Genomic DNA, 21,681 nt, shown 5'->3' on the forward strand with positions numbered 1-21,681 from the left:
AGCACCCAGGTGAGTCACCCACGCAAGGGTCAGACACTGCCTCACACTTCCAAGCATGATACAAATAGCCATCACCAGGCACAGACAGCAGGGCCAAATTCTCATTCCCTGGCCTCTGTGTCACAAATAACCCCATTGAAACAATCACTGAGGACACAGTAGTCATGGCAACAATGTCACACGCACAAGCAGACACCATCACATACAGGAACTGGAAACACGACACGTGTCACAGACCCAGGGACACCATTACCCATGTAAGCCTCAAGCACACAGTCACAAAGTTTGCACATGGTGACAACCCCTCTCCCTCCCACAACAAACAGACCTGAGTCTTGGAATCATGGTGTACCTCACACCTCACACGGTGTACCTCATGTACCTCACACCACGCCCAACCCAGAAAAATGGGCCCCATACCCCATGGCAGACCCATTTCTTCCATCAGGGACCTCTTCAGGTTCCCCTCCATCCCAAAATGACAGAGGCTAAGACACAGGTGTAAACAATGCTTTATGGGCATGGGGTGGGGACTGGACAGGCCTCCAGGTAATAAATAACACGTACTCGCAATGGCAGGGCCAAGTGGGGAGCTGGGGCCACGTGGCCCTGGTCTCAGGCTTTGGGAGCTTTTGGGGCATGGTTAAGGGTTAGCAAGACAGAAGCAGCAGCAGGTACGGGTTCCCTCTCCCCCGTGGCTCAGTCTTGCCCCACATCCAGGCCAGGGAAGGGGGACAGGTGGCAGGGCAGCTTCTTTGGGGCCAGGGCAGGTGGGGGGCATGGCCTCCCAGGGCCTGGGTCTGGGCTCCAGCCAGAAGGGCAGGGCTGGTCCTGGAGAACAGGTGAGCTGAAAGAGAAGGATATGGTAAACACGAGGGATGCTGGGTCTGTCTCATTTCTGGGTTCTTCCTATTCTCTGACCTGTGTCTGTCTCTGTAGTCCTTTCTCTTTCTCCCAGAGTTTCTACAGCATCTGTCTGTTGACTCCCTATTTCTCTTCTGCAGCTAATTTCAGGGTCTCTCCGGAGTCCCTGCACGGTGCAAACAGTTAACGCACTTGGCTGGTAACCAAAAGGTTAAAGGTTCCAAACCACATAGAGGCACCTTGGAAGAAACACCTGGCAGTCAGTCTACTTCCCAAAAAATCAGCCATTGCAAACCCAATGGAGCACAGTTCTACTCTGATACACACGGGGGCACCGTGAGTCGGAATGGACTCTACAGCATCTGGTTTTTCTCGAGAGGTACCTGCATCTCTGTGTTCCTATGCCTGGTCCCGGAGGGCTATCTCTCTGTAGAAAGGAATCACAGTGTCTAAATACCTTATCCCCTTCCTTCTATGCCTCTTTGTTTCTGATCTCCCTGATTGTAGGTCTCATTCCAGTATTTTCCAAACTGAGGAGACACATTAGGGCAGCAGTTTTCACTTTGGCTGCATATAGCACTACCTGGGAACTTCTAGAAATCCACAAATCACTTCAGACTCTCTGGGGGTGAGGCCAGGGAATCAGTATGTGTTTAAGCACCCAGGTGATTCCCATGTCCAGTACTGCATTAGAGGATCAGGAAATCAGTTTTCTGGGCCTTGAGCAGTTTTTTTAATGGAAACAGAAAATATCAGAGTGCCTCAGAGGCATCATATGTAATAAGAATACTGGTCCACAGAGACAGCAGACTGGTGGTTGTCGGGGGGGTGGGAGGAGGAAGAGTTGACTGCTTAATGGGTATCTCAGTCATCTCGTGCTGCTGTAACAGAAATACCAGGAGTGGATGGCTTTAACAAAGAGAAGTTTATTCTCTCACAGTCTAGGAGGCTAGAAGTCTGAGTTCAGGGTGTCAGCTCCAGGGGAAGGCTTTCTCTCCCTGTTGGCTCTGGGGGAAGGTCCTTGTCATCAATCTTCCCCTGGTCTAGGAGCTTCTCAGCACAGGGCAGGATTTACAACACACAGAAAAATCACATCAGATGACAAAATGGTAGACAATCACACAATACTGGGAATCATGGACTAGCCAAGTTGACAGATATTTTGAGGGGACAAGCCATGACAATTGGTCTGGGGTTTTTTTTTGGGGGGGGGCGGGTGATGAAAATATTTTGGAACTAGACAGAAGTGGTGGTTACACAACATTGTGAATGTACCGAATGCCACTGATCTGCGTACTTTAAAATGGCGAATTTGAAGGTATCTGAATTTCATCTCAATTAAAAAAAACAAAAAAATATTGGCGTCAGGGAAACGTGGTTTAGTTTTATGTGTGCGTGACCGTAAAAGATCAACATGTAAAATACATCTCCTCCTGAGGACTGCAGTCAACACAGTTTGAAAAGGCACTGTCTTACTATATTTGATTCACTGAGGACAAACCCTAAACGGACTATGCTACGCAGTGAGGTGAACAGTATATCCCCACCCATTTCTGTGAAGCCCAGATCTCCAGCAATGTTAGGTAGTAAGAAGAAAAATAACAAAGAACTCACATTTATTGAGTCTTTACTAAGTGTTGGGCCCTGTTCTAAGCACTCTACATGAATTACCTTATTTAATCTTCTCAACAACCACGAGGTAGGCAGTATTATTAACTCCATTTGACAGATAAGGAAACTGAGGCCCAGAGAGGTGAAATTATTTCCCCAGAGTCACACAGCTAGAAGTGACAGAGTTGGGGTTAAAACACAGGCAGCCTGGCTCCCCTCTGGTGTAGAAGTTCTCAGTTTGGATGTATATATTAGCCAAATACCATATAGAAGACAAACACCGTACAAGTAATAACAATCACGTATTCAGAGCTAACCACCACCCGTCTGTCAGTCTGTCGTATTGTGGTGGCTTGCGTGTTGCTGTGATGCTGGAAGCAGGGCTTTGAACTGGTTCTTCCCCGTTCAGTCATGGCTTAGGAAGTGAAACCAGAACAGACCTTAATTTTTAACATTTGGGTGAACCCGAACAGGAAAAATTACCGGTGGAAGCTCAGCTGGAAACTTGATCTCCCTCTTAGAAAACAAGAGCGGCTTTAGCGTTGCCTAGCAACCAAATCTCTTGCCCCTAAGGCTTTGAGCAGAGCTGGAAACAGCGGTGTCCCGCTCAAAGATGGCGACCAACCGTGCCACTCTGAATGTATGTGGCTCTCCACAGTCCTGCCAATAATCCAATCTCACGCATCAAGGAATCACTACGCTTCTTCCAAGTCTCTCATTCTAGGCGTTCAACCTGTTATTTTTCCTATTCCAGTTATCGTGCCAAAACAAAAATCAAAACCATTCTTACTGAGTCGATTCCAACTCATAGTGACCCCACACGACAGAGCAGAACTGCCCCATAGGGTCTCCAAGGAGCGGCTGGTGGATTTGAACTGCTGACATTTTGGTTAGCAGCCAAACAATCACAGTGCCGCCAGGGCCCCACGTTATCATGCTGGAACACCCAAATTTTGTAACAATCCAGGTCTGTTCTGGTTTCACTTCGTCAGTTGTGACTGAACTGGTCAAATCGAGTCGAAGCCCTTGGCTGGAAGCTATGCCACCAACATTTCAAACACCAGCAGGGTCACCCACGGTGCACAGGTTTCAGCAGAGCTTCCAGACTAAGACAGACTAGAAAGAAAGGCCTGGCAATCTACTTCCAAATATTAGCCAATGAAAACTTTATGGATCACACAACAGAACAATGTCCAACTTGCTTGCTTTGGACACATCATCAGGAGAGATCAATCGCTGGAGAAGAACACTGTGTTGGTGAAGGAGAGGGCCAGCAAGGGAAGGGAGACCCTCAGGGAAATGGATTGGCAGAGTAGCTGCAAAGATGACCTCAAACGTGCTGGCAATTTTAAGGATGATGCAAGACTGGGCAACATTTCACTCTGCTGTACATAAGGTCTCCATGAGGTGGAGTCAACAGCAGCGTCTATCTACCCGTCTACTCCCTGGGTGGCATAAACGGTTAAGTGCTCAACTACTAGCTGAAAGTTGGCAGTTCAAACCCAGGCCATCTGCTTCCAAAAGGTCACAGCCTTGGAAACATGGTGGAGCAGTTCTACTCTGCACATATGGGGTCACCATGAGTCAAACTGACTTGATGGCAACTAACAATAACAACAACATCTATCTATATATTTATCTGGAGATAAATGTTTAAAAACATTTAGTAGGGGGTTGTGAGACCACTCAACTGGGAGAAGTAACCCCATCTGGGAGGCCAATAAAGGTTTCCTGAAGGAAGAGTCATTTTAGAAGTGACCAGAAGAAGAGTGAGAGCTGGCTAAAGAAAGGAGGCAGGAGGGGAGCAGCCAGCCAAGCGCCTGGCAGGTGCAACGTCACGGAAGGCAGAGAGAGCATTGCCCGAAGGACTCATCCTCGATCTTTCACTCTATCCCTCTACTCCACATCCATTCCATCAGGAGATCATGTTGGCTCTGGCTGGAGAGTATATCCAAAGTCACTTCTCCCGATGACCACTCTGGAGCTGCCAATGGCTCCAGGGGAGGGCAAAAGATGAAGCATAAAGGGGAGAATTGGTAAAACACACACAGAGAGGCGGGGATGGGACCAGGATCTCACAAGCCATGTCAAGGAGTTTGGACCAAGAATGGGGGAACAAACAAGGCTTCCTGGAGGAGAGGAGACCTGGAGGAGGAGGGATGGTGTAAGAAGGTTACTGGGTGTTATGGATTCAATTGTGTCCCTCAAAAACGTATGTTGAAAAAACATTCAACAATAGATTCGAGCAGACAGAAGACAGAATAAGTGAATTAGAAAACAGGGTAACTAAACTTACCAAGTTTCAAGAGAAAAGAACAGAGGAAAGGAAACGGAGTCAAATGGAAACGTGGAATTCATTAAAAATCGAACATTAGGATTTTCGGAATTCCAGAACAGGACAATAAAAAAGGCATAGAAAGAATTTTCCAAGAGATAATCACAGAGAATTTCCCAGACCTGAATAAGAAAATGAGCCTGCAAATCCAGGAAGCTGGATGAACTCTAACCAGAAGGATTATAAAGAGGTCTCCACCATAATACGTTGTAATTAAATTAATGAAAACCAAATACAAGGAGAGAATTCTGAAAGCGGCAAAAGAAAAGCACAATATAACATATCAAGGGTCCTTCATAAGAATTAGTGTGGGTTTCTCCTCAGAAGTCCTGGGGGCAAGAAGACAATGGAGCAACATATATAAAGTACTGAAGGAAAGCAATTGTCAACCAAGAATTCTTTACCCAGCAAAGTTATTAAAAAATGAGCGGGTAATCAAGATATCCCCAAATAAACAGAAGCTCTGGGAATTTGTTAACTACCAGACCTGTTCTGCAAGTATTACTTAAGGGCGTTCTTCAGATGGAAAGGAAAGAACACTAAACAAATACTCAAATCTGCACATGGAAAAGGACAAAAAAGAGAGAGAGAGAGGGAGAGAGAGATCTCCGATAGAGTTAACGACACGGGCAAATACAAGGAGCAACTATACCATATTTTCAGGGAGTAAGCTCAATAGTTAAGTTCCACAAGCAAAACAACATCAAGTGCATAAGAAATAAGTATATATTAAACCTATAAGATATAGGACATATAATGATATAACTGGATACTCAACAACAGAAAGGGGGGAGGGAGGAGCAAAACAGGAATAGCATTTTAGTATGTTAATGTTTATGTTATTTGCTGTTTGGGTGTCAGATGTTGGCAGCTAGCTAAAATTAAGTTGCTGCAACTGTAAGTGCTTCAATGTAATATCTGCAGTAAACGCTAAGAAAATACTTAGAAAAATACACAGAAGGGAAGCAAGAAATCAAAAACACTCAACACAAAAAAGCACCTAAACAAAAAATAACAGTAATATGGGCATAATGGGACAAAAAAGATATAATACACACAAAAAATAATCAGCAAAATGAATGAAGTAGGTACTTTGTTTTCAGTAATTAGCTTAAGTATAAATGGCTTAAATTCCCCATTCAAAAGACAGGGAGTAACAGAATGGTTTAAAGAAACATGATCCATCCTTATGGTGCCCACAAGAGGCACACCTTAGACACAAGGATACAAACAGACTGAAATTAAAAGGAGAGAAAAGAATATACTATGTCAGTAGTAACCAAAAAAGAGAAGGGGTGTTCATACTGATATGAGATAAAATAGACTTTAAATTAGGATCTATTATATGAGATTAAAAAAAAGACATTACATAATAATAAAACCAAAAATGGATTGCTGTCACCTCACTTCCAACTCATAGCAACCCTATAGGATAGAGTAGAACTGCTCCATTGGGTTTCCAAGGCTGTAATCTTTACAGAAGCAGACGACCACATCTTTCTCCCGTGGAATGGCTGGTAGGTTTGAGCCTCCGATCTTTGGGTTAGCAACTGAGCGCTTAACCACTGCACCACCAGGGTTCCTCTTACATAATAACAAAAGGGTAAATTCATCAAGAAGATGTAACAAATATAAATATACATGCACCTAACATCAGCGCTCCAAAATATATGAAACAAACACTGACTGATACGCAAGGAGTAACAGACAACTCCACAGTAATAGTTGGAGACTTCAATATACCACCTTTAATTCTGGACAAATCATCTAAAAAGAAGATCAGTATGGACATCAAGGACTTAAATAATACCATAAGTCAATTCGACCTAATGGACATATATAGAACACTCTACCCATCATCAGAACAATACACATTTTTCTCTTGTATACACGGATCATTTTCCAAAATAGACCATATGCTAGGCCATAAAACAAGACTCAACAAATTTAAAAAGACTGAAATTATACAAAGTATCTTCTCTGACTACTAAGGAATATTAGAAATTAACAGCAAAAGAAAAACTAGAAAACACACAAATCCATGGAAATTAAACAATACCGCTATTAAATATAACTATTGAATCAAAGAAGAAATGAAGAATGAAATAAAATAATACCTGGGGATAAAAGAAAATACATCATACACAAACTTGGGGATGCAGTGAAGACAGCCCTCAGAGGCAAATTTGTAGCAATAAACGACCACATTGAAAAAGAAAAAAAGGGGAGGGGGTGAATTACAGGGCTGAGGGCTGGGGCCTATGGTCTTGGGGGACATTTAGCTCAACTGGCATAACATAGTTTATAAAGAAAATGTTTTACATCCTACTTTGGTGAGTAGCATCTGGGATCTTAAAAGCTTGCGAGTGGTCATCTAAGACACTCCACTGGTCCTGCTCCATTTGGAGCAAGGGAGAATGAAAAAACCAAAGACACAAGGGAAAGATTAGTCCAAAGGACTAATGGACCACAACTACCACACCCTCCACCAGAATGAGTTCAGCGCAACCAGACGGTGGCAGCTACCACCACCGACTGCTCTGACAGGGATCACAATAGAGGTTCTCAGACAGAGCCGGAGAAAAATGCAGAACAAAATTCTAACTCACAAAAAAAGACCAGACTTACCAGTCTGACAGAGACTGGAGAAATCCTGAGACTATGGCCCCCGGACACTCTTTTAACTCAGTACTGAGTCAGTCCTGAGGTTCACCCTTCAGCCAAAGATTAGACAGGCCCATAAAACAAAACAAGACTAAATGGGCATGCCAACCCAGGGGCAAGGACTAGAAGGCAGGAGGGGACAGGAAAGCTGATAATGGGGAACCCAAGGTCGAGGACGGGAGAGTGTTGACATGTCATGGGGTTGGAAACCAATGTCACAAAACAGTATGTGTATTATTTAATGAAAAACTAATTTGCTCTTTAAACCTTCATCTAAAGCACACAAAAAAGGTCTCAAATAAACAGTGTAACTCTACAGCTGGAGGACTAGAAAAAGCAGAGCAAACTAAACCTAAAGCTACTAGAAGAAAAGAAATAATAAAGATCAGTGCAGAGATAAATGAAATAGAGAACAGAAAAACAGTAGAGAGAATCAACAAATCCAGAAGTTGGTTCTTTGAAAAAATCAATAAAATTAACAAACTGCCTGCTAGGGTGACAAAAAATCAAGAGAGAAGATGCAAACAAAATAACAAAAATACAAAATAAAAGCGGAGACATTACAACTGACCCAACTGAAGTAAAAAGGATCATAACAGAATACTATGAATAACTATACTCCAACAAAATGGATAACTTTGACAAAATGGACAAAATATTAGAAGCACATAAACTACCAAAATTGACTCAAAAGGAAGTAGAAAACCTCAACAGACCTGTAACAAGTGGAGAGACTGAGTCAATAATAAAAAGCTTCCCAACAAAGAAAAGTCTGGGACCAGGCAACTTCACAGGGGAATTCTACCGAACATTTACAGAATAAATTGAACATCCTGTTCAATTCCCCACGTCTGTCAGTTTGTCATACTGTGGTGGCCTGCGTGTTGCTGTGATACTGGAAGCTATGCCACCAGTATTCAACTACCAGCAGGGTCACCCATGGCGGACAGGTTTCAGCTGAGCTTCCAGACTAAGACAGACCAGGAAGAAGGACCCGGCAGTCTACTTCTGAAAAGATTTAGCCAGTGAAAACCTTATGAATACCAGTGGAACATTGTTTGATACAGTGCTTGAAGATGAGCCCCTCAGGTTGGAAGGCACTCAAAAACAACGATGAGCTTAAGCATAACAACGATTGTGAGGATGGCACAGGACCAGGCAGTGTTTCGTTCTGTTGTACATGGGGTCACTATGAGTCGGAACTGACTCAATGGCACCTAACAACAACACAACAATCCTGTTCAAATTCTTCCAAAAAGTGGAAGGAATACTCCCTAACTCTTTCTATGAGGCCAGCATTACCCTGGTACCAAAGCCAGACAAAGGCACCAATAGCCCTTACGAATATAAATGTCAAAATTCTCAACAAAATACTAGCAAACATAAAGCAACAGAATATTAAAAGAATTATACATCATGATCCAGTGGGGTTTAATACAGGAATGCAAGTTTGGTTTAACATAAGAAAATCAGTCAATGTAATATGCCACATTAAAAGAACAAAGGATAAAAACTCTTAACAAGATAGGAATAAAAGGAAGGTTCTCAACATGATTAAGGGCATTTATAAAAAATCAACAGCCAACATTATACTCAATGGAGAAAGAATGAGAACTTTCCTTGAAAACAGGAACAAGACAAGGATGCCCACTCTCACGACTCCTATTCACTATTTTTCTGGAAGCACTAGCCAGAGCAGTAAGGCAAGAAAAAGAAATAAAAGGTATCCAGATTGGAAAGGAAGAGGTAAAACTATCTATTTGCAGATGATATGATCCTATATATAGAAAATTCCAAAGAATCTACTAAAATGTTTCTAGAACTAGTAGAGGAATTTAGCAAAGTTGCAGGATACAAGGTCAACACAGAAAAATAAGTTGGGTTTCTATACACCAGCAATGAGAAATCTGAAAAAGAGATTAAGAAAACAACTCCATTTATAATAGCATCTAAGAGAATAAAATACCTAGGAATAAATTTTACTCAGGGATGTGAAAGACTTATTGCTGTTGTTAGGTGCCGTCGAGTCTGTTCTGACTCATATCAGACCCTACGTACAAGAAAAAGAAACACTGCCTGGTCCTTAGCCATCCTCACAATCGTTGTTATGCTTGAGCTCACTGTTGCAGCCACTGTGTCAATCTGTCTCACTGAGGGTTGTTATGGCTTGAATTGTGTTCCCCAAAAATAATGTGTGTCAACTTGGCTCATCCATGATTCCCAGTATTGTGTGACTGTCCACCATTTTGTCATCTGATGTGATTTTCCTATGTGTTGTAAATTCTTCTATAATGTTACTGAGGTGGGATTAGCAGCAGTTACATTAAAGACGAAGGACTCAATCTACAAAATTACATTGTGTATTAAGTCAATCTTTTTTGAGATATAAAAGACAGAAGCCAGCAGAGAGACAGGGGGACCTCATACCACCAAGCAACAAGAACCAGGAGAATAGCACGTCCTTTGGACCCAGCGTCCCTGCACTGAGACTGATGACAAGGACCTTCCCCCAGAGCCGACACAGAGAGAAAGCCTTCCCTTGGAGCTGGCACCCTGATTTTGGACTTCTAGCATCCTAGACTGTGAGAGAAGAAACTTCTCTTTGTTAAAGCCATCCATCTGTGGTATTTCTGTTATAGCAGCACTAGATGACTAAGACAAGGGTCTTCCTCTTTTTCAATGACTGTCTACTTTACTAAGCATGATGTCCTTCTCCGGGGACTGTACCCTCCTGATAACATATCCAAAGTATGTGAGACAAAGTCTCGCCATCCCTGCCTCTAAGGAGCATGTGCTTCTTCCAAGACAGATTTGTTTGTTCTTCTGGCAGTCCACAGTATATTCAGTATTCTTAGCCAACACCATAATTCAAAGGCATCAATTCTTCTTTGGTCTTCCTTATTCATTGTCCAGCGTTCACATGCATATGTTGCTGTTCGGTGCTGTCAAGTCAGTTCCGACTGATAGTGACCCTGTGTACAACAGAATGAAACACTGCCCGGTCCTGTGCCATCCTCACAATCATTGTTATACTTGAGCCCATCGTTGCAGCCACTGTGTCAATCCATCTCGTTGAAGGCCTTCCTCTTTTTCGCTGACCCTCCACTTTACCAAGCATGATGTCCTTCATGCGTGTGAGGTGACTGAAAACAATATAGCTTGGGTCAGGTGCACCTTAGTCCTTAAAGTGACACGTGAGTATGCATGTGTGTATATAGGCATATGCGTGTGTGTGTGTGTGTGTGTGTGTGTATATATGTATATATGTGTCTATATGCATATATACTCATATATACAATAAAGCACATACGGGGCATAGTTCCAGGTACTTCTTAGACATAACCAAACACCTCATGGGATTGGCTTTCTGGGTTTGAAGGCTGAGAACCATAGTCTCATGGAACAACTCAGTCAACTGGCATAAAGTTTATGTTCTACATCCTAGTTTGGTGAGAGTGTTTGGGGTCTTAAAAGCTTGTAAGTGGCCATCTAAGATACAACTATTGGTCTCTACTCATCCAGACGAAAAGAGAAAGAAGGAAACCAAAGACTCAAAGAAGAAAGTAGTCTACAGGACAGAGTCTACACGAACCACAGCCTCATCTACCCTCAGAGCAGAGGAACTAAATGGTGCCCAGCTACCACTACTGACCATTCTAATCAGGGCCATAACAGATGGATCCTGATATAGTGGGAGAAAAATGTGGGACAGAATCTCAAATTCTTAAAAAATCCAGACTTACTGGACAAGCTGAAACTGGAGGACTGCCTGAGACTATTGCCCTGAGACATTCTTTAAACCTTGAACCAAAAATAGCCCCTGAGGTCACCTTTTAGCTAAATAACAGATTGGCTCACAAAATAAAGAATGTCACCCATGAGTACTGTGCTCCTTTAAAAAATCATCTATATGAGACCAAATGGTCAACAATTACTTTAAAACAAAGATGAGAAGGTAAGGGGGCAGAGAAACTAGATTAATGGAAATGGAACTACCAGAACAGAAATGAGAATGTTCACACATTGTGAAGAACCTAACCAGCGTCACTGAACAATCTGCACAGAAATTGTTGAACTTAAACTATCGTGTAAACCTTCACCAAAAACACAATAAAATATAATTAAAAAAAAAAAAAGGAGGAATGTATGGGAAATTTAACATCCTTGTTATAAATGATGTATCTTGAAAATCTGGAAAACCATTGAATTCATGTGCTTCCATCAGGAAAAAAAAAGAAAAAAAGATATGTGGAAGTCCTAACCCCTGGTACCTGTGAACATGACCCTGGGTGGAAATAGAGTCTTTGAAGATGTCAGTTAGGTTAACATGAGGTCATACTGGAGTAGGGCAGGTCCTAAGCCTGTATGACTGGTGTCCTTATATTTCAGATCCCATTGGTTAATAGAGATAATTAGCCACTGTTGTTGTTGTTGTTAGTTGCCACTGAGTCAATTCCGACTCCTGGCGAACCCATGTGTGCAGAGTAGAACTGCCCCATAGGGTTTCAAGGCTGTGACCTTCCAGAAACAGATTGCCAGGACTGTCTTCTGAGGTGCCTGTGGGTGGGCTCAAACCACCCACTTTTCAGCTAGTAGTCGAGCGATTAACCATTTGCTCCATCTGACTGGTTGTACTAACGTCCTTATAAAAGAGGAGAAGAGACACAGAGACAGGGAGACAGAGGAAGGACACCATGTGACGCTGCAGCTGCAAGTCAAGAAACATCTGGAGGAGCCGGAGGCTAGGAGACAAGCACGAAACAGATTCTCCCTCAAGCCTCCGAAGGAATCAACAAGGCTGACACCCTGGTCTTGGACTGCCAACCTCCGGACCTGTGAGATGATACGTTTCTGTTCTTATACGGCACACAAAGTGTGGCATTTTGGTATGGCAGCTGTAGGAAACCAATGTACTGGGGAGAGAGAGAAGAAACGGTGTTCCTGGCAGAGGGAACAGCATGAGCAAAAGCTCAGAGAAACGGAAAGAATGTCAGTGTGGCTGGAACAGGCTGGGAGGCGGGGCGTGGTGTGAGCTGAAGCTGGTAAGGCTGGCAGGGGCCAGTCCCTATGAGGAGTCACCAGGCTGAGGAGCTCCTGGGAGCCATGGACAGTTTTAAACAAGGGAGGAACGGGATCAAATTTGTGTTTTAGAAAGATCCAGGTAGCTACATCAAGAGGGGACGAGTCTGGAGACAGGCCAGGGAGAATACGGAACCTGTCCGCTTCTTAACCTCCCCCGCTCTGGCCCCTCCCTGGTCCTGTGAACCACAGTCTCACACCTGGACTTTGTAGGGCCCTCCTCACTGGTCTCCCAGCACCCACCCCTGCCCGTGACAGTCTGTTTTCCACCCATTAGCCAGAGTCAAGTCATATCCCTTCCCTGCTCAGAACACTCCCATGGTTCCATCCCACTCTGGGTAAAAGCCAGAATCCTTCCCCTGGCCCACAGGCCCTCATTCATCTGCTTTCCTCCTACCCCTGACTTCATCTCCTGCTATCCCCCACCCCCATCCACACACACTCCACTCCAGCCACACTGGCCTCCTCCATACTCATACTCTTCCATAACCTCTTCCGTTGGTTATGACCTTCCCTCAGGTCCTCTGCACTTGCTGTTTGTTGCCTGTGCCTAGAACACTTCCCCCAGAGCCCCACGTGGCTCCCTCCCTCACCTCCTTCTAGCCTTGGCTCCAATGTCACCTCCTCACCAAGGCCCTTCCTCATCATCCTATTTAAAATTCCACTCCTCCACCTTCCCCAACCCTCTTTGTCCTGCTTTCTTTTCCTCCACGGTTCTTATCCCGCAAACTCTACAGTTTACTTATGGATGTTGTTTACCATCAGCTCCTCATAGACAGGGGTTGTTTGCCTGTTTTGTGTACTACTGCGTCCTCAGTGCCCTGAACAGGGCCTGGAACACAGTAGGCGCTCAATAAATACGTGATAAATGGGAGGGCCAGAGACCTCGGGGACAGAGCTGTCTAGGAATAGCAAAAATAAAGGACCAAACCTACTGCCGTTGAGTCAATTTTGAATCGTAGCAATGCTACAGGACAGAGTAGAACCACCCCATAGCGTTTCCAAGGAGCAGCTGGTGGATTCGAACTGCCGACCTTTTGGTTAGCAGCCCAGCTCTTAACCACTGCACCACCAGGGATCCCTGTGGCTTAGAAGACGGCTCGATTAGCTCAGGTGTCTTTACATCTATCTCTCTCACTCTGTTTCTCGTCATCTCTCCTTCTCTGCACCTCTATCTCTGCTCCATGCTCCCCCTTCCCAGAAGAAGTGCCCCTGCCAGCCCCAGGCCCCAGCGTCCCACCTGGCTCCATTAAGTCTCAGCAGCCACAGGGCTGAGGGGTCACTGCCTGAGCACTCCGAGGCTGCCGCAGCTGGCGAAGAGAGGCATCACCATATTGAATGCCCGAGCCCATCCTCTCGGGGTCTAGCTCGCCTGTTCGGGGAGGAGAGGTCAGGCCTGGTCCCTGGGAGACCCCTGGGCCCAGCCACTCACCCCCCGATCTGGCCAGTCAGGGGCCTCACCTGAGTCGATCTTGTTCAGGATGGTCCGGGCACACTTCAGGAAGGCCTCCTCCACGTTCTCGCCCGTCAGTGCGCTGGTCTCCAGGAACATCAGCTCTGGAGGGGCAGACACTCGGAGGGTCAGGGCCTCAGTCAGTCCTCATCTTCCACCCAACGCTGACCTGCTGCCTCCCATTCTGTTCCTCAAACGTTCCACACTTGCCCCACTCCAGGCCCTTGCGTGTGCTGTTCCTCTGCCCTTCCCTCTCCCATATACCCGCCTGGCTCTTCATTCAGAGCTCAGTTCAGATGTTCCCTCCTCCAGGAAGTCCTCCCTGACCTCTTAGGTTGGGTGAGGTGCCTCCTTTGGGCTCCCACAAACCCCTGGGCTTCCCCTATCCCAATTCCGACACCTCTGCTTATGTCTCCCCATCCCGGACCTGACTGCTCTGCCTGTACCTCCCCCATCCCTGCCCAAACCCTTCACCGTGCCTCCCTCATCCCAGCCCTGACCCCTCTGCCCATTCCTCCCCCATCCCAGCCTTGACCCCTCTACCTGTGCCTCTCCCGTCTCAGCCCTGACACCTCCTCCTGCGCCTCCCCCGTCCTGGCTCTGACCCGTCTACCCATGCCTCCCTTGTCCAGGCCCTCTTGGCTGTCTCTATGAGAAAATGGGCCTGTTCCCCCACCCCCACCAGAATGTGAGCCCCAGGAGGTCTGGGTACATGGCCATCTTCATGGCTGTGTCCCGAGAACCACGTAGCATAGTCTCATCTCAGTCCCACCATCATCCACCGAGAAGCCACTTGCCAAGACCTCACAGTAAGAAAGAGCCAGGATTCAAATCCACATCTCTCTGACGGCAAAACCTATTCTCAGAACCTGGAGGTTGCAACTGGGGGACCATGAGCTGATCCCAAACCAGCAGATGTGGGTGGTTTGGCCAACACAATGCTTTCAATGAACTTATATTTCTGTACCTTTGACACAGCCTGTGGGTCCTGTCGGTCCTGTCCACTCCTCCTGGTGCCAGTGTCTCTGCCTTGGGGTCTATTCCAGTCCTACCTCCTTTATTTACAAAACGTGCCTGTCCCCTGGGGCCACCTGCGTTGGCAACACCCTATGCTGCCTCCCCATGGACACAGAAAACCGTTTGCCGAGCACCCGCTACAAGCCAAGCAGTGCTCTGAGGGCTTCCCACCTACGGCCTCCCTTAACCTCCACAGCACGCTGTGAGGTAGACACGCTGTGAAACCCATTTAACAGATGAAGAAACTGAGGACCAGTGCAGCCACACAGCTCATGGATGGCAATGCTCGGATATGAGCCCAGAGCTCGGAACCTCCACACTCCCCTGCAGAGACACCCACAGAGAGGCCGGCGGACAGGCCCCCCACGCGCCCACAAGGCCCTCACCGTTCTCCTGGGCAAAGCGGGAGGCCTCCAGGAAAGTGACCTCGCGCTCAGGCTCCAGGTCCTTCTTGTTGCCACAGAGGATGACCACGATGTTGGGGCTGGCCAGCGTGCGGGCGTCCGTCAGCCAGGCGGCCAGCGAGTTGTACGTCTCCCGGCTGCACAGGAGGGAGAGAGAAGGGAGGCAGGCGCAGGAGAGGGGCTGCCCCTGCCCCGCCCACCCGCTCTGTGCACCCACCTGGTGATGTCGTACACCAGCAGGGCTCCAGCTGCCCCTCGGTAATAACTCCGTGTCACCGACCTGTGGGGCCAGGGGGACCCAGTCACCCCTGAGGCTGGGGTCTACCCCGAGACTGCCCCCCTCTGCGGAGAGAGACTGGTGTTTCAGAGGCCCCCCCTCACTGTTGGCCCATCCCCAAAACCTGGCCGTGGTCTTGTCTCACTGTAATTTCTCTATCTCGCAGCCTCTCCCTTCGCCTCGCTCAATCTCTCTCTCTCTTAGCTGTCTGTCTGCCTATCTCTGAGTCACTCCCTGTCTGTGTCTTCATTGGTTTCTGTCTCTTTGTCTGTCTCTCTCTCTGTCTCTCTCTCTCTGTCTCTCTCTGTCTCTGTCTCTCGCTTTCTCTCTCTCTGCCTCTCTCTCTCTGCTCTCTGTCTCTCCCTGTCTCTCCCTGTCTCTCTCTCTCTGTCTCTCTCTGTCTCTGTCTCTGTCTCTCTGTCTGTCTGTCTCTGTCTCTCTGTCTCTGTCTCTCTCTGCCTCTCTCTCTCTCTGCTCTCTGTCTCTCCCTGTCTCTCTCCCTGTCTCTCTCCCTCCCTGTCTCTCTCCCTGTCTCTCCCTGTCTCTCTCCCTGTCTCTCTCTCTCTGTCTCTCTCTCTGTCTCTCTCTCTGTCTCTCTCTGTCTCTCTCTCTCTCTCTCTTGTGTGGGTCTCTAACTCTGTTCTGGTTCTCTCTGGCTCTGGCTCTCTCTGTCCCTTATCCTTGCCGTGTCACCTTCTCATTCATTCATCCAACATTTTCTGAGTATCTCCCCTCCACCCAAGCCTGGCTGAGTGCTATGTAGCTCCATCCGTCTGCCCCCCTCCTGCTTTGTCCAGGGGATGTCTCCTCTCCCCAGTGTGGCCGACTCTGCATCTCCCTGTGTCACCCACTCTGGGTCCCTCGGCAGCTCAGGGAATCACTCCACAAGCATCTGCTGAGCACTTCCTGCAGACGCAGCCCATGCCATACACCCGTCTCTCCTTCGCCCCTCCTGTCTCTGGGCTCTGTGCACCTCATGCAGCGAATCAACACACAAACTTAGCAGCTACTCAGGGCTGCCCAGGGACCACACCTCTCCAGGGACTGGACTCACTCCTTTCTCACTCTTTGATCTCTCTGACTCTCTCTTCCAGCTTCTGTGTGTCTCCCTACTTCTCTGCAGACATTTTCTGAAGATCTACTCTGTGCTGTTGTTGTTGTTAGGTGCCATCAACTAGGTTCCAACTCATAGCGACCCTATGTACAACAGAACGAAATACTGCCCAGTTCAGCGCCATGCTCACAGTCGTTGTTATGCTTGAGCCCACTGTTGCAGCCACTATGTCAGTCCATCTTGTTGAGGGCCCTGCTGTGCCTTCACATGTCTCTCTCTCCCTGACACATCCATTTCTCCATCTCTGGACAGACCCATCCAACTCTTCAAGCCTCTCCCCGTCTCTGTCTCTGACTGGCCTCTGCTTCTGGCTCTCCTCCTCTCTCTTTTCTCTTTAGTTTCTGCCGAGCTCTCTCTCTGCTGTTGTGAGTATGCATGTCTCTCTTTCAAGTTTCCTTCTCTGTTTTAGTCTCCCCGTCTCTGTCTCTCCCTTTAACCTCCAAGTCTTCCTTTCTTGTCAGGTCTCCTTTCTTCCCAGTAATATGTCTCCACTCCTCTGACCACATGGTCTATCATCGGGTCCCCTGGTGTCTGTCTGACTTTCCCTGGCTCTGTCACTCTTTGTCTGTGTGTCTTTCTCTATTGCTCTTTTTTCTCACTGTCTTTGTCTCTCCTGGACTCCCTCTGTCCTTGACTTTACATATCTGCTAATCCTGCCTCGTATCTCTCTCCCCGTCTCCTTGTCTGCCATCTCAGGGCCTCCTTGCTCCTGCTGCCGTGTCTCCGAGTGACTCTGAACTTCTCTCTCCCCCTCTCTCTCTCCTTGAGGGTCCAGCCCACCCAGTGCCCACCTACCGAAACCGCTCCTGGCCGGCCGTGTCCCAAATCTGAAGCTTCACAGTCTTCCCACCCACGTTGACTACCCGGGATCCAAACTCCACGCCAATGGTGTGGTTGGAGTCCTGTTTAACTGGGAGTCGGAGGGAGAGAGGAGACAGTGCCAGGGCTCAGAGGATCCCTGCCCTCCGAGGTATCCTGAGCTTCTACAAACCCATTCTCATTGCTGGGCTGGCTGAGGCTCAAGGAGGACCCAGCAAGGAGCAAACACCAAGGCAAGAACCAAGCAGCCAGCTCTAGGGTTGTCCTTATGGCCAGCCCTGGCCCTGCCCACCCCCACCAGCTGCCCACTTGCCTATGCCATGCCCATGCCCACAGCTCCTAGAGCCAGAAACTCACACTTATTCTCAATGAACTGGTGAAGGAGACATGATTTGCCAGTTCCTGCACTGCCGATCACCAGGAATTTGAAGAGGAAGTCTGGGAAGATGGAGCCAGTGACAGCATACCCACAGAAAGAGAAAGATATGAGAAAATGATGGAAACCAAGGAACCGTTACAGTTTTGGAGAGAAATGGACACAAACAGAAACAGAGCAATACACAATAACAGTAGCAGATACTCTTATATATAATGCTTACCATGTGCCAGGCATTGTTCTGAAGTTCTTTACTTACATCAACTGCTCACTCAATCCTCAGGAAAACTATGGGGAGGTATACTATAATCATCCCCATTTTCCAGATGCGGAAACTGAGGCCAAGTTAACTGACTTATCCAAGGTCACATAACTAGGAAGTAGCTAGCAGAGCTGGGATTTGAACCCAGGTCAATTGGCTCCAGGGTCAAGATCTTAACTACTGCATTGCTAAAGCCTTTTGAAAGCCATTTTATCAAGGACAATAAGGGTCCTATCCAATCTGGCCCTCATCTCTCTCAACTTCATCTCCACCACTCTCTGACTCATTCATTCCAATATAGTTCTTGGCCTTCATTTTATTCCCTGGAAATGAAAGCTGGTTCCCTCTGCCTTTCTATATCTGTTGAATGAACGTAGCTCTGACTCCTAAACCAGTGCTCCTCCTACCGTACCCTGCCCCCAACTCGTACTGTACATTCACCCTGATTTTCCAATTCCCAACCTCTCCTTTTCTCCCTCAGCCCAAGGTCCTGCGCCTATTTTCCTCAAGTTTAAGCAAGCCCCACCCCTTGCCACTGAGTCTCACCCCTAACTCACGGACAACCCATCTCCAACTCCATTCCAACCAAACCCATCGCCGTCGATTCTGACTCATAGCGACCCTATAGGACAGAGTGAAACTGCTCCATAGAGTTTCTAAGGAGCAGCTGGTGGATTTGAACTGCCAATCTTTTGGTTAGCCCACCAGGGCTCAACCCCATTCCAGACCTCTTAAACGATATCAGCCCCAGGGTCCAGAGCATCCCTTCATGGTTCACTCTATTCGATTAAGCCCAACTACTGCCACTCACATAGTCGGCCCCGCCCCATCCACTCAGGCTCCGCCCCAATATATTAAGGCCACCCTTTCCCTCAAGGTCTAGGCTGGATCCATCCTGACGGCCTCCTTCAAATCCCGCCCCTAGCTCCATTTAACCCTGTACCAGACCTTTAGGCTCCCCCTAAATTGATTAAGCTCAGACTTAGACACACCAAGCCCCGCCCAGCATCCACAAGGCCCTGCCCCATAACACAAGGCCCCGCCCCCTGACGTTTAAGCCCCGCCCCATTCCCCCCACAGGCCGCATCCTCTCCGGGACCAGCCCCCAGACCCACAGCTTCGACCCACCACCCTCACCGTAGGTCTCGGCCATGACTCGGTATCGGCCGCTTAGGGCCTCAGTATGGCGCCGCGGCTGCGCCTGGTCCTCAGCTGGCAGCCACTCCACTCCGGCTGCAACCCGGCTCCTTCCTACTCCCCGAGCCGGCGCCGCCACTTCCGCCTCTACCCCCTCCGTCGCGACCCGCTAGGGCTGCGGGATACCGGGCCACGCTTCCCAAAGGGAAAGATTGGCTGATTCAGCGGGCAGTGGGCGGGACAAAAGACGCGGATTGGTGGCGTGAGAGGGGTTGAGTCGAAAAGGGCGGGACCAAGACCAGGGATTGGAGGAACCAGCTGGAGTAGGCGGTGCAGAGAGGCTTCGCTGAGCCGAGGAACGGATTTAGTCAGGAGTTAGGGGGAGAGTCGAGGCTGCGGATTGGGCAGGAAAGGACTTGGGGGAGGGGATACGAATGCAAAGACAGGGGTCAGGGGCAGGATTGACCGAAAGCGCCTGAGAGAGGAGCGAATTTTGAGCTGGCCGGTACAACTGCTGAGTTCAAAAGCAGGAAAGACAAAAATTAGAGGTATACGCGCAGGCTCTCATCTCCCTTTGCGAATCTTCCTTCCAAAAGAAACCTCTGTTCTGCGATTTATGTCGTCCTCATGGTCTGACTCATTCCCAATAGTTCAACTCCCTCCCATTGGTGTAGAGAGGACAATACAGTAGTCTAACTGGGCCGTTAAGGTTGTTCCGTCTTCTCATTTGCTTGTGTCCGACGTCTAAGTTTAGGAGCAGCCCGCCTCGGGTACCCAGCTTGGAGCAAAGGGCCTTTGGAAATCTGCCTAGCAACCATTAACGTTACTATATTCAGTGGCTTGATTGGCTAGATTCAGGAACCGGAGAAACATTTCCTTTGTACATCCCTGCCCCACCCCAAAGACCACAGAGATCCGGAGTTTGCAATCGGCTGATGTTATTTGCATAAAGCCAGGGAGGGAAGACTGCAGGGGCGGTGGTAGGCTGAGCTCACTGGCAGTAGAAATCCCATTTCTGAAAAAGAGAAAGGGGAAACAGGGCAGAGAAAACCAGACGTTACACCACAACGGATCTAGCGGTTTTATCAAAGGCTGTAGCCGTAGGGGGCAGGTTTCGCCTCGCTAGTGCTATGCAAATTAGCCTAGCGCCCTCTAATTTTTGCACCTCCCACCTGGAACGGGGCTTAGCCATCCCTCCCCATTTTACAGGTGAGAAAATTGAGGCAGGGGAAGAAATCTGTACCAGCACACACAGCTAGGTAATCACCCGTCATGGCAATCGTCCTCCCTCCAGATCCTGCCCCACTCCACTAGGACACTCACATCTGTCTTTACATCGATTTTGCCAGGTTTCAGAGTATGGTCCTCGCGGACAATGCTACTGGGAAAATAGCCCAGGCGGGCCGCCATGTCTCCATAGTAATTTTCCTGAACCTGAGGAAGAGGAGTTCAAAGCTGAGGTCTCCGGCGATGGCAAGCTGGTTCCTGCTGAAGGCCTTTGCACTCTCTCTTCCCTGTGATCTCCACATGGCTGGCTTTGTCATCCCAATCTCAGCTTACATGTCACCTACCCGGAGACCCTCCCTGACTTTCTTATACAAAGTAGCCACCCAGTCACTTTATAGTAATTCTCTACTTATTGCCCATCCCCCTCTACTAGAATAAAAGACTGTTCGCTGCTTTATCTTCAGTGTCTAGAACAGAACCTGGCACCGGAGCGGGTGCCCTATGATTGCCAAACAAAGTGAAAATGAAGTAGGTCACAATATCCCCCAAAATGTCTCAGTCTGTTTCAGTTCACGTCTTCAAATCTTCTCTTCAGGTGGAAAATTGGGGTGCCCTCTCCCACCAGCCCCCCTTCCCTCTTTTGTTCTCCCAAGACTCACGCTGCCTCCCCAGAAGAGCCGCCCTCGGCCCTTCAGCTTGGAGAAGACATACACCACTTGGCCCCTATATATGGTCAGGAAGCGGCAGTCGGGGGCCACGTAGTCCTGAAGGGCCACAGCCACGGAGATGGGGTCTGAGGAAGGAATAGAAGGGAGTGATAGCCCCCACCACACACAGGCCAGCTGGCAACCCCGGTCCCCAATCCCCCCTGCCGACTCTTACAGCTACATTCCTCATCAGCACACAGCTTCCGGTCAGCCAGCTTGGGCATGGGGTGGCCCCCAGCACTAGGGCCTGGGAAGGCAGACAAGATGATGACACCAAGGATCACTGGGGACCAAGCCATTGTGGACTGTGAGCAACAGAGAAACTCAGCCTGGAA

General features: G+C 48.0%; 2 protein-coding genes across 3 annotated transcripts; both read right to left on the reverse strand.

The window, feature by feature from the left end:
- Positions 1-494: 494 nt before the first annotated feature.
- Positions 495-19,576, reverse strand: RAB4B (RAB4B, member RAS oncogene family). Of its 2 annotated transcripts, none has more exons than XM_004390845.1 (8): positions 19,413-19,576; positions 17,995-18,075; positions 17,614-17,728; positions 15,645-15,707; positions 15,410-15,564; positions 14,015-14,110; positions 13,794-13,925; positions 495-847 (listed from the first exon to the last, which is right to left on the reverse strand). In XM_004390845.1, the coding sequence occupies exons 1-7, from the start codon at positions 19,426-19,428 to the stop codon at positions 13,810-13,812; spliced, it is 642 nt and encodes a 213-aa protein (XP_004390902.1). In that variant the 5' UTR covers positions 19,429-19,576; the 3' UTR covers positions 495-847; positions 13,794-13,809. The 2 variants fall into 2 exon arrangements, with proteins under 2 accessions (XP_004390902.1, XP_023581402.1); XM_023725634.1 differs by lacking the exon at positions 495-847 and adding an exon at positions 10,563-10,617 and having other exon boundaries at positions 19,413-19,546.
- Positions 19,577-20,333: 757 nt separating this feature from the next.
- MIA (MIA SH3 domain containing) lies at positions 20,334-21,681 on the reverse strand. Its single transcript, XM_004390846.1, has 4 exons — positions 21,522-21,681; positions 21,299-21,432; positions 20,736-20,846; positions 20,334-20,427 (listed from the first exon to the last, which is right to left on the reverse strand). Exons 1-4 carry the CDS (start codon positions 21,643-21,645, stop codon positions 20,404-20,406), a joined length of 393 nt encoding a protein of 130 aa, XP_004390903.1. The 5' UTR covers positions 21,646-21,681; the 3' UTR covers positions 20,334-20,403.

The sequence above is a fragment of the Trichechus manatus genome, unplaced genomic scaffold (genome assembly GCF_000243295.1).
Source record: "Trichechus manatus latirostris isolate Lorelei unplaced genomic scaffold, TriManLat1.0 scaffold00338, whole genome shotgun sequence".
In the NCBI taxonomy this organism is placed as follows: domain Eukaryota; kingdom Metazoa; phylum Chordata; class Mammalia; order Sirenia; family Trichechidae; genus Trichechus; species Trichechus manatus.

What these genes read in the sequence shown, in the direction of transcription:
- RAB4B (XM_004390845.1), bottom strand. An exon ending in GCCGGCCAGGAGCGGTTTCG is followed by an intron (nt 15,708 to 17,613) that starts GTAGGTGGGCAC and finishes CTGGCCCCACAG; the next exon opens with GTCGGTGACACGGAGTTATT. An exon ending in CCGCTTTGCCCAGGAGAACG is followed by an intron (nt 14,111 to 15,409) that starts GTGAGGGCCTTG and finishes CTGCCCCTCCAG; the next exon opens with AGCTGATGTTCCTGGAGACC.
- MIA (XM_004390846.1), bottom strand. Translation starts at nt 21,645, where the DNA reads ATGGCTTGGTCCCCAGTGATCCTTGGTGTCATCATCTTGTCTGCCTTC. An exon ending in TGCTGATGAGGAATGTAGCT is followed by an intron (nt 21,433 to 21,521) that starts GTAAGAGTCGGC and finishes TTCCTTCCTCAG; the next exon opens with ACCCCATCTCCGTGGCTGTG. An exon ending in AAATCGATGTAAAGACAGAT is followed by an intron (nt 20,428 to 20,735) that starts GTGAGTGTCCTA and finishes TCTCTTTTTCAG; the next exon opens with AAATGGGATTTCTACTGCCA.